This window comes from Peromyscus maniculatus, chromosome 18, assembly GCF_049852395.1.
Source record: "Peromyscus maniculatus bairdii isolate BWxNUB_F1_BW_parent chromosome 18, HU_Pman_BW_mat_3.1, whole genome shotgun sequence".
NCBI lineage: Eukaryota > Metazoa > Chordata > Mammalia > Rodentia > Cricetidae > Peromyscus > Peromyscus maniculatus.
The window spans coordinates 2,532,840-2,545,067 of NC_134869.1; the positions used below are offsets into that span (position 1 = coordinate 2,532,840).

The following is a 12,228-nucleotide window of genomic DNA, read 5'->3' on the forward strand; positions in this document are numbered from 1 at the left end:
GGACAGGATACTCGATGTCAACCTCTGGCCTACACACACACACACACACACACACACACACACACACACACACACGACTCAGAGGCAAGAAGACCTGATTCCTTCTAGAATGTTCTATAAATCACAATAATAATGTTGTCGATGACAAAGGTTAAGAACATTAATGTAAAGTTTAATATGTTCTGTTAGCTGATAACAAAGTGTAAAAGAACACAAGAGAGCAAAAAAGTAAACCCCACAAGTTCCATCCTGGACCTTTGAGTGTTCCATTAAACTATTTCCCTAAAGTAACAAGGGTTTCGCCTCAATCTTCAGGCCCCCGTGTGAAACGTTTTCCATTCTGATCCACGGACACGAGGAGTCAGGAGCTGGGATTTGTCGGAGAGAAGAAAGTGTCCCTTTGTACTAACTGTGTTCTAAGTTTATTTTGGCCTGAAAAATCTATGGAGTTAGTGGGAAAACATGCTCTTCAAGTCATTCAGAATCTGTGTGTGGGACACTTTTGCCTGAGAAAGCACCTCAGCCCTTTTAAGGGACAGGAGTAGCATAGTTAAGGTGACCCCACCTCTGTGGTGGATGACAAGCATCACCAACAAAGTTGAGTTAGTTGGTATTTTTGCATGGATCAACAAACACATGGGCTTAGTTTGGAATCACTATGCTAGTTCTGGTGAGAAGTATTGAGCCTATGCTTTTTTTGACTCCCATGGGAGGCCTGTTCCTTTCTGATGGAGACAGAAGAGGAGTAGATGGGGTTGGGGGTAGAAGGGAGGTGGGGAGGGAGCAGGAGGAGAGGAGGGAGGGGAAACTGTGGTCGGCACATAAAATAAAATTTAAAAATTTAATGAAAAAAGAAAACTGAGTCAAGATAGCATACAGGGTAGAAGTCTCCTTTTGTCAGACTGGGGATGTAGGCAGGAACTACGACAGTTCTCAGGTTCCTAAGCTGAAAGGGGGTCCATTCTCCCACTGTCAGAAATGCCCCAAGATGGGCAAAGCTTGGGGGAGGTAATGTTTTCAATGGTGTTAAAAACATCGATTCCCAAGCTGAGATTAATCTGAGTGCTCAAAAGGCTGAGGCAGGAGGATCATCATGAGTTTGAAACCAGTCTGGACAATAAAGTAATACTCTGCCCCCCCCCCAGCCCAATTAACAAAAAGCATTGGCTCCAGGTGTATTCCTGGTTTCTTTATTCATTATATATGACTAAAGCCACAGTGCCTGCATTTTTATTTGCTATTCTGTGGTCTGTTTGACTGCTAAATCTGTCCAAGGGATCAAGATGGAAATACAGTACCCAAGGTGATAACACAGGACATGAGATGAACACCTAGCAACAACAAACTGCCTGAATCTGATGGATGAAAGTCATAGTTCATGCAGGCTGAGCTAATTAAGCGGTTACCTGTGAAAGGCCAGTGCCGCTAACCCACTACGTTCTATCTGCTTTTTGTCCCTGTGATGGGAGATGCTGAGCATCAAAGTATCCAGGTGGCTTATGACTATGAAGCATTTTAATAAGCTCTGTGAGTGATGGATGTAATTGGCATGGAAGGGCACCTTTGATGCCTGATGGATTCTACAGGAATAGCATTGTGATGCCGTCCCTGAGACTGCCTCGAAAATCTAGAGGCTCATCGTGTGTACTGAAGTCACTAATTGGAACATCCGCTCCCCTGACAGAGACGCGAAAGAGAGAAAGCAGTTAATTACTTCTCTCCATATCTGATGATGAAATTTTCCCTTTCCTCCCCTCTGTTAGAGGACATCATTAGCCTGACATGGTGGGTGAACAATGTTCTATTATTATACCTGGATTTTTTTTTTTTACTACACACACACACACACACACACACACACACACACACACACACACACTTCTGGACTTCTATTTTCTTATTTTCTATTTAACAGCTGCATTGTATTTGAATTGAGCCATGCTATTATAGACAGATAATGAACTTGGTCACCAGCTAGTGTGAGTCACTATCTGAGACACACATTTTCAAGGGAAGGGTTCAGCCCATGGCCTCCTGGGACACAGGGATGCAGGGACGAAGTTTTGTATCAGTGCTCTCAAGGAAGAGTGAATGTTGTGACATCTGGAACCTCTTCCCTTCTGAACCATGTTTTACCCAAGGCTTTTTATGTATACACAAGGCTGTCAGTTCAAAGTGTCTACCTCTTCAGTTCTCACAGACTTATGTAGAAATGCTAGAAAAGGTCTACTTCACCAAAGCAGGATTTAAAAACTAAATTCACCAAGTATAACAGCAGAGACAGGCACCACCGAGATCAGAGACTGTATTGTTTGTTTTGTTTTGTTTATATTTCAAGACAAGATCTCACTACGTGTCTCTAGCTATCCTGGAACTCACTCTGTAGACCAGGCTGACCTCGAACTCACAGAGATCCACCTGCCTCTGCCTCCTGAGTGCTGGGATTAAAGGTGTGTGCCACTATGCCTGGCTTCTTTTGAGATCTGAGGCTGCAAACAGTTAAGAGTTTGCTAAGCAATCAGAGCAGGACAGTGCTCTACACCTTCAATGGCTCCACATTGCCTTCTCACAGAAGTCCAGGTTCCTTCCCTGGGCATCCGTGGCCTCCACTATCCGATCCCTGACAGATTCTCCAGCTTTCTTATGCCCCACTCCCCACAGATCCCCCCTCTTCAGCTGTTGGGCTATTGCCTGTCCCTGAAATACATCTAGCCATAGTGTACCCATGTGTGTCTAGTAGCCCCGAACCATGTACACAACAGAAATGTCCTAAGATCAGAACAGAGCTGGAAGATCGTTGTCTGTGGCATCACAGCTGTCCTGAAAGCAGAGTGGTGGCATTCCTTCTGTGTATGTGGTGATGCAGGAGTGAGGTACCAACTGTGCTGTGTGCGTCAGAGAGAGAGAGAGAGAGAGAGAGAGAGAGAGAGAGAGAGAGAGAGAGAGAGAGAGAGAGACAGAGACAGAGACAGAGACAGAGACAGAGACAGAGTAAGTAACTCATGGGAATCAGTTCTCACCTTCTATCATGAGGGTCTAGGGACTGAACTCAGGTCCTTAGACTAGGTGGCGGGCACCTTTACCCATCTCAGCAACCCACACACATAAATTTTGGTAGCAAATGACTGCTACTGGCATGTTTATCATATGATACTTTAAATCATGATTATTTTCACAGTGGGTGCATTCCCTGAACTTACACGTTCACACCAGCAGCAGCCATGTCATTGGACTGTGGCCTTTTCTCCTTTGTCAGACTTAATTTCCTCTCATTTTACTCATGGCCTGAGAAGCAACCCGCTCTATGACCCATGCCGCAGGTACTTCTAAGATGCTCACTCAACAGCACAGTGGCCTAAGGCCTGTGCCTCAGAACAAACCTGTGTTTGTTGCTAATGCGCGGCTATGGTGGTTCTGTCCACTCTGCAGTTTTATGGGGTTAAGTGACTTTCATGGTGGCATCAGCTGACAGGGGATGGAGGAATCACTGCCCCGTATGTCCTGAATCTGTAGATCTGGCCAGTCCAGAGCAGAGGACTGAACAGGAGCTCTCTCTGCCACTGCAGTAACTGGTAGGCCCGGAGCAGAGAGCAGTCTGACCCCTCCCCTGGCTGTGCTTACAACTTCCCAGACGCTGGGTTCAGAAATGTAGGTGCAGAGGTCTGCCCAGCCTTTGAGGAGCCACGCCTATTACTTACGGTTTTATTTTAGACATTGTCTAAAAGCATGGTGTAATAAGCTGTCAATGCTTCTGTCTAGGAGGAGGCTGGGGACTGGTGGCCCCAGAGCTGAGGGGATTCTGACACACCCTGTCGTGTGTCCTTTGTCTTCTCCATTCATTCCTCATCTCTACCTCTCCTCACCTTAGTGTGGCGAGTGGGGCCCCAAAGAACATCTCTGTGGGTCTCCTTACACCCTGGGGGGGGGGTAGGCAGGGTTCTCCACACGTAGCAGCTGAAATGAGCAGAACATCAGATCTCAGTTCCCAGCAGAACCTCAGGCAGGAACCATGACCTGGTCTAAAATATTGTGGTGTTTAGTTTTAAAAGTCAGTGTGCTGCAGCCTAGAATCACCTGGGGAAAGAACTAGAGGAGGAATGGCCTAGTTCAAGTTGGCCTGTGGGCATGCCTGTAGGTGGTTGTCTTTATTAGTTGGCATCCACTGTGAGTGGTTCCATTCCCTAGGCTGGGCCCTGAGCTGTACCGTTTAAAAAAAAAAAAGCTGAGCAAGAGCAAGTAGATAGCATGAGTGTATTCATCTCTCTCTTCTTGACAGTAGATGTGGCGTGACTAGCTGTTGGAGTCCCTAGCTTGACTTCAAAATAATGGACGAGAATTCTAAGTAGAATGAACCCTTTCCTACCTATGTTGTTTTTGGACAGGATGTTTCCTAAATTTAAAGGGGGAGGGGCAGGGAGAGACAGAGAGCATGTGTGTGCACACCTACAGAGACCAAAAGCAGGCATTAGATCCTCTGGAATTGGAGTTGCAGGTGGCTGTGAACCACTCAACGTGGGTGCTGGGATCTGAACCCAGGTCCTCTGCCGAGGCAGCATGTTCTCCCGACCACTGAGCTGTCTCAGGACATTTTATCACCCCAACAAAATGGGGACAAATATCAAAGTCTGTTTCTAGAACAGTGCCAGGTCTAGTTAGCTACTGGTGATTTGTGAGAACATTTAAAAAAGAAACACTAAATTTATTTAATTTTATACTAATATCATTATCAAGAGCCCACCTTAAAAAAAAAAAAGGAGGGGAAATGTTCCCACCTCCCGATGACCTTTGCCAAGAAAGTGACACCTTGCTGCTTCATCTTCTAAGTACTGGGGGACCTCACTTCCTACGCCAGTGGCTGAGGGGGAAACTGGCCCCACCCTGAAGGTGCGCAGGGCTCAGGGAGGGCACAGGAGTGGGTATGGGTGGCAGCCGGCCACAGAGGAGCCATGCATTGGCAGCAGGTCAGCCACCATGGCCCAACAGGCTGCTTTCCATTTCAAAATCTTCAGTGTGAATAGGGGTGATTGTGTGGCTGGGATTCCAGCGGCGCCCAGCATCCCCAGTGAGGTGGGATTTACTCACCCCCATGACCGAGGATACTGGAAAGGGTTGGCAGGAGCTCTTTGGCAATGTTTGCCTGTTTTCTGCTGGAAGCTGCCTCCAGATCATGTGGCCCCAGTTCTTTTGGGCTGTTTGGCAGTTATGTTATTTGTTCTCAGGGGAGGCCTGGTGTCTCCAGGGTGGTGGGGAGGGGGCTCTGGAAGGGAGGGGCCAGAGGAGAAGCACATCATTCCTAACCCAGTTCTAGTAGCAAGCCAAATTGTCCCAGGGAGGCTGGGTGCTGTCAGCCTGGCACAGCAGCTCTCCGTCTCGACATCCCTACGGGTGTACGCTGCCACAGGAGACAGAGGACAACGTGAAGGGCCTGGATGCCTCAGACATGAGATTCCTGTAGAGAGAGCGTCCCAGGTCTGTGTGTCTACGTACTTTGCGCTGCAGGGAAAGAGAGAACTGGAAAGTGTTTGACGGGCTGAAATCCCATCACTACCCAACATGTGTGCCAGCTACATGCCTGCCCAGAGGAAGCCCTCCCCAGGGCGGCCAGAGGCCCCATGTGAAACCTCCTTTGGGGTTCTGTTTATAATTCAGAGGTGAGGTTTTGACAGACCTAAATACCTACCAAGGGGAAAGGGGCCAACTAAATTCTGCCGCTGTTCTCCAGGCAGCGCCGTGTGCCACTTAGAAGGAAGAGAATTCTCTTCATCTTTAAGTGGGGCATTAGATCCTCTGGAATTGGAGTTGCAGGTGGCTGTGAACCACTCAACGTGGGTGCTGGGATCTGAACCCAGGTCCACATTCACAGGCATGTGCCATGGCAGATGTACGGGGGTCACTTGTGGGCTCTATAGCTCAGACTCAAGCTTGTTAGCTTGGTGACAGGTGCTTTTTCCCTCCGAGTCACCTCTCCAGCCTGAGGTTAATTCTTTTTTAGCTAATCCGGTGTGACATCACTAATCCAGTGTGACATCACTAATCCAGTGTGACATCACTAATCTGGGTGTGACATCAGGATGTTAAGAAATAAAGTAAGCTGCGGATCTATGGAGTTTGGCCCTCTGTGGGGCAATAGTCTAATATAGCTGTGTGTCTTTTATAATGAGGATATAAATAAAATAAAATACAAATTAAAAACACAGTGCAAAACCCCCTAGGTCCATTCGTGTAAATACATACACATACACCTTGCTGGAAGGTTATTTTTGAGGAAGACTTTAGCCTAATCTTCAGTTTAATTTTCTAACAAAGAATTGTGTCACCTGTCCCAGTAAGAGCAGAAACAGGAGGCATCTATGACTATATTTATTTCCTGGCTTTTCTAAAAAGCTAGTAAGATCTAAAGCTAACCAGGTAGAGTTAGACAGAGAAGAGCATTGAAAGTGTGCCAGCGTCCCTGGATGTGCAGACAGAGCACTGATAAGTCAGCTCAGCGTAACCTCTGAGCTCCCAGGCAGCCAGAGCGACAAGGGAGACACACTGTAAATCGTATGCTGTTTTCTGTGAAATGAAGAATGCATCCAGTTCCTTCTGAGAGACAAAGCTTTTAGACTGAAACTACATTAGAAAAATAACTAATTACTCATGAGGGAATTTTATGGAGGGGGTGGTTTTAAGGTGACGCTCTTCCTCAAGTTTAGAGGAATGTCCCACACGTTCCCCCATCCACACTTCTGTTTTATTTTGTGTCTTGCTGCAGGGTGTCTGTAGCCCCTGGAACCTGATATGTCAGAGGCTGGCCTTGAACTTCTGATCCTCCTGCTTCCCCTACTCACATGTGGGGATAAACAGACGAGCCCCTCATCTGCATCCCGACATTCTTTGCAGGTTGAACTGCTTGTGGTACCTTGAACAAGCCCAGCCTGCTCCCTTCGTGGGATGCTGTTGTTTGTGTCCAGACTACTTCTCATGGTTAAGCCACGACTGTCACAGGGAAGAGGGCTTCTGGGGCTGAGTCCTGGGCCTAGAGGAAGTTACCCTTGACAGATATGAAGAATGCTGCCTTTCCCAGAACAACATGCCTTCCCATTGGCTTAGGTCTGCTGATGGACCTCGGTGGTGGTGGGGAGCAGATAAGGCTTAATTCTGTGACTGACCTGACAGGGGCTTGTCTCTGAGAGGCTGTGGAGGCCTCAGACTGCCCGAGAGGTCTACTGGAGCCAGAGTCAGTCTCCTCCCAGCCCAGCGCCTCTGTAACCTGCTCCAGGGCCACATCATGTGACACAGGCTGACTGTACCACTGTGTGCTCTTCCTGTAGAGCAGAGAGCTGGGCTCCAGCCTCAGGCCACTGTAGCCGCCGGTCTGCATGCTCCACTGGCTCTGGTTTCCCGCAGGGCGTGGTGTCAGGGTGAGTTTGCTGTTACACATCTGTCCACTGGAGTGTCACCTCCAAGAAGCTCTCCTTTACTGCTTATCAGAATAGTGCTGCCACCCTGCCCTTACTGCCTCTAAGTCTCCCACAGCAGCCACCTCAGGCTAATGTATGCCTGGTTTAGTTTCTGGTCCCTTAAAAAATTACCACTGTGGATGTAACTCAGTTGGCAGAGTGCTTGCCTAGCTTGCCCAAATCTGGGTAAGCTAGGTGTCATACCTGATCCAGACTTAAATCCCAGCACTCAGGAGGTAGAAGCCAGAGAGAGTTCAAGGCCAGCCTGGGCTACAGACCCTGTCTCAAAAAATAATTGTACAGTTCTGCTTGCTTCTCCTTCATCTTTCTTATCCCATAGTAGGACCAGCCCTGACACATAGTAGGTACTCATCAAGAATTACTTGAATTCAGTTAATGACTGAAGCTATATTAACATACAATATAAAGGAAATTGGAGACTGACATTTGATATTCCTAAATATGCACTCTCAAATCTGCTTTGTCCCATGCTTGCCAATTCGAGGATGAAGTCGGTTCTAGAACCATCCACTGGACCTTGTATTTCAAGGAACAAACCACTGATGAGAACCCGTTGCTGCAGACGTGGAATACAGGAAGGAGGCCTGTCCTGCTCTGGGTGGCCCTCTGGAGAGTCATACAGAAGGGGTGTGCAGAGGACCTGCCTAAGCACCTCCCCCATGGCAGGCGCTGCCTGGGCTGGGCATTTCGTCCTCAGGATGACACAATTGTCATCCCTTTGCACTGTTATGTAAACTGAGGCAGGGGGAGGCTGAGGACCTGGCTGGAGGCTGTACAGCTGGCAAGTGTCCCAGCTGAGAGCTGACCCCAGTGTGATGTCAGAGTCAGCCGTCACCGCCAGCTGTTGCCAGGCAGGTGCCCGAGAATCACAGAAAAACAGATGCCACAAGGCAGGTTTCTTTAATATCTTTTTGGTATTTTATTCTGAAATGAATGGCTCAGGTTACTACGAAGACAATGCCGATGCCTTGCATCTCTGGCAATCCTCACACCCAGTATCCTCCACGTGGATACCTCCTTCCTGTGTTGGCACCACGGCACTTATGTAGACATCACTGGCATAATATTTGGAGACCGCTACGGAGGCAGGTTTGCTAGGGGAAGTACATTTAGAGTCCCCCACCCTTTCAGCGGGGATGGGGAGAACAGCATCCGGTATAGCCAGACTGACCTCAGACTGCTGGCACGTGAGGAGAAGAGAGTTTCTAACCCTCTCGTCTCCACTCCTCCCCTGTTCTGGTGTCACAGCACAAGTTACCACATGTGGTTTATCTTGTGTGGGGGATCAAGGCCAGGCTGCCTGTATGCCAGGCAAGCACTCCACAACTGAGCCAGATCCCCAGGCCACAGTCTCTAGGCTAATGCAGAGATAAGAGGAAGACAGATGGGGGAGGGGGGCATTCCGAAGGACGTCAGCTCCCATCACAGTCATCAGCTTGGCATCACCAAATATCAAAGGTGGCTTCCAAGACTCCTTCGAGGCCTTTTCCTTCTTTGTCCTTGTGCTCCTTGTCATTGAAGTTCTGCTAGCAAGGTGACCGTGGAGACCCCTGGATGGCAGCAAGCTGACCGTGGAGACCCCTGGACGGCAAGCTGACTGTGGAGACCCCTGGGTGGCAAGGTGACTGCGGAGACCCCTGGGTGGCAAGGTGACTGTGGAGACCCCTGGACGGCAGCAAGCTGACCGTGGAGACCCCTGGATGGCAGCAAGCTGACCGTGGAGACCCCTGGACGGCAAGTTGACTGTGGAGACCCTGGATGGCAAGCTGACTGTGGAGACCCCTGGGTGGCAAGGTGACTGTGGAGACCCCTGGACGGCAGCAAGCTGACCGTGGAGACCCCTGGACGGCAAGTTGACTGTGGAGACCCCAAGATGGCAAGCTGACTGCGGAGACCCCTGGGTGGCAAGGTGAGATCTACCCGAATGCCTTCTCCTCTGTCATCTTCTCTTCCTCTCTGCACACATCAGCCCAGAGACTGAAACATGACTTTCCCTACGGCCATCAGCTTCCTTTCCCCATCTGAGATCTTTCCTCAGTCCTTCCCAAGCACCAGGTTGGCAGTTAAAGAGCCCCAGCCAGGCTCCTGTCTCCTCCCACCTAGGAAACAGTGGCCAACCAATGACGTAACTGTCTCAGTTTTATTTTCCTCCTCTATAAAATGGACCCAGCAGTACAAAGGCCATTGACTTAGAATAACACAGGGCATGTCAGTGAGCCCCACACAGAAGCCGGCAAGGAATGGATGTGAGCACCTTCCCCTCGCCAAATCTTTCCCTCCCCTTCGCTGCTGGGTTCCTTTGGGTTCCCTGAGCTAGACTGCTAAGGGGTGACTGGCCTTCAACTGCCAAGGTCCTCCGAAGGAAGGGTCTCAGGTCAGAGAGCGCCAGGGTTCAAGGCCACAACACAATGTTCCAGTAAAGCCTTGAAAAGAGGGTCTTGCTATGCATTTCACCAAGACCAGGAGTTTCAAATATTAAATGGAAAGTCATTCTAGAGGACTACTTTTGTTAATGTTGTAGTGTTAAAATAATTCTATTTTTACCAACTGTTAATTCACTCAGGGCTCCTAGGTTAAGGACAGACAGACTTTCACTTCTACCATTTACTAAAACTCCATCCTCTGTAATAACAGGCTGTTAAAACTCAGTCAACAACGTTCACTTAAAATCTAATCCTTACCAGTGTTTTGATAATGGGAAAAAATTTACCCCCAAAGAAAAGACACATGAAAACTCAAACCACCAGGCTGGATCTAGGTGAGCCCTTTGCATTTGCCTGCAAACCAAACAGATTTCTGGCGGGTTACCAAATGCCAGGTAAGCATAACAATGTCGACACAGCCGAGTGAGAGCCTGCCCTAGCTAGAGAGCTCTGGGCGGCCCTGGCTTGCCGAAAGCAGACACTTACCATTGCAGAGTGGCGGGCGTGGAGTGAGGCTTGGAGGCTCTATTATTTTCCTTTTCCTCATCTGTTAAAGGAAAGAAAACGGAGCTGACTTCAGCTGGCAACGGGAGAGAGTCAAAGGCTGCTCGGGAACCCCAAGTTTCAAAAGGCCAGGTCTCTCTCGGATGCCGACGCCTCGAAACAACGACATCGTGGTGTTTCCAACACACTGGCTCATTGCACTCTCATACAAGGAAAACTTATTTTATTTTTTTCAGACGAGATCTCACTGTGTAGCCCTCGTTACATATGGAACCTGGAACTTACCATGTAGACCAGGCTACTCTCAAACTCAGATCTACCTGCCTCCTAAGTCCTAGAATTAAAGGCTTGTTCTACCACTCCTGACTCAGAAAACTGACTTCTACAAAAGACTCCTAAGTCCCTTTTCTTTATGTGACAGTAGTAGGTTAGTCTGACAAGCTGCCCTCTGTTGTCACTGACTCCTAAAATGCATCTAGCCACTTAGACATCTTGGACATCTGTCTCCACGGTTTGAGGCCTTAAATATATTGTCTTTACTGACTGCTGTGGACTGAACCTTTGTGTCCCTCCGGTATTCATTTAGGAATTAACCAATCCCCCCAAGAGTGGATGTTTGGAGGTGGGCCTCCAACTCCTTTGTGAATAGGATCAAAGCCTTTATGAAAGACCCCAGAGAGCCATCTCGTCCCTTCTGCCTTCAGCACACGCCAAGAAGGCTCCACCTCCGATCCAGGAGGCGGCTCCCACTAGAGCCGAACCTCAACAAATACCTTGGCCTTACGGCCTCCAGAACCAGTTTGAGGTATTTTGTTGGCGTAACTAGGACAGACTTAGACATTCATCATAGTATGCTCTTCGTGACCCCAACAGAGCAGACAGTTTGGGACTGTGAAAGCTGTGTAGGAATTCTGGAGAGCCAGAAGAGGCGGTATGGCAGGACAGAGTCCTATGGCCTCTTTTGTAAAGGACTGGATAATAAGGTTTTCGGTTCAAGAGGAAAATCAAGAATATTTTGTAGAACTTTTTTTATACTGACCTCAAATTCACGGCAATCATCCTGCCTCAGCCTTCTCGAGTGCTAGGATTAAAGTAGGAGCCACTATGACTTACCTTAGAATTTGTATAACAAGAAAGAAAGCAAATCCCTCCTCATCACACAAATGTGTTTGTCAAAGATTCAAAATACAATAATAACAATCACTAGTGTCTACAGTATGTCATACACACACACACACACACACACACACACACACACACACACACACACACACACACGTCTACTATATATAATGAGAATAACCAAGTTATTTGGGGCAGGTAACTTAACGTTTCTCTTAATCGGGATTCCGTGAGCATTCCCCAATATCAAACATCACAAAAGCTTATCTGTAAAAGTCACTTATCTGTAAAAGCTACCATCTAGTAAAAGAGCCATCAGGCCAGGCAGACCCACGGGTTCCTGATTGCTAAGTCCTTCAATGCAACAGTCAGAGCAAAGAATCAATCTCCCGCCCACCTGAGAGCTATTAGTCTTTCATCCAAGTCCCAAGGAGGATTAGTAAACTGAGGAGGCAACATAAAATTTCTTGATCCACAAATTTAGCCCAAGAAAATTACTACAGTCTTAGAGAGTTTCAAAAGAAAATTATAGACATGAATGAAAATAACATGATGAAATTCATTATTTCATACAATTAGTACATGCTGAGAACTTAGCTTTTAAGAAACTGGTTGTCTGGGTGTCATGCACGCCTGTAATATCCAAACCCAGAAAGCTGTGGTAGGAGGATTAACGGTTCATAGTCAGTGGCAGGAGATGATCATAAGGTCAGGGT

General features: G+C 47.9%; 1 protein-coding gene across 5 annotated transcripts in view; it reads right to left on the minus strand.

Moving 5' to 3' along the window:
• The window catches only part of Rfx4 (regulatory factor X4), a 154,480-nt gene that overhangs the window by 103,566 nt on the left and 38,686 nt on the right, over positions 1-12,228 (minus strand). For 4 of the 5 annotated variants that reach the window (XM_006986974.3, XM_042263156.2, XM_076554462.1 and 1 more), the window contains exon 3: positions 10,373-10,433. In XM_006986974.3, the coding sequence (XP_006987036.1) occupies positions 10,373-10,433 (61 nt within the window). Of the gene's footprint in view, positions 1-5,680; positions 6,005-10,372; positions 10,434-12,228 lie in introns of those variants that run through there. The other variant, XM_042263157.2, reaches the window with a different exon arrangement.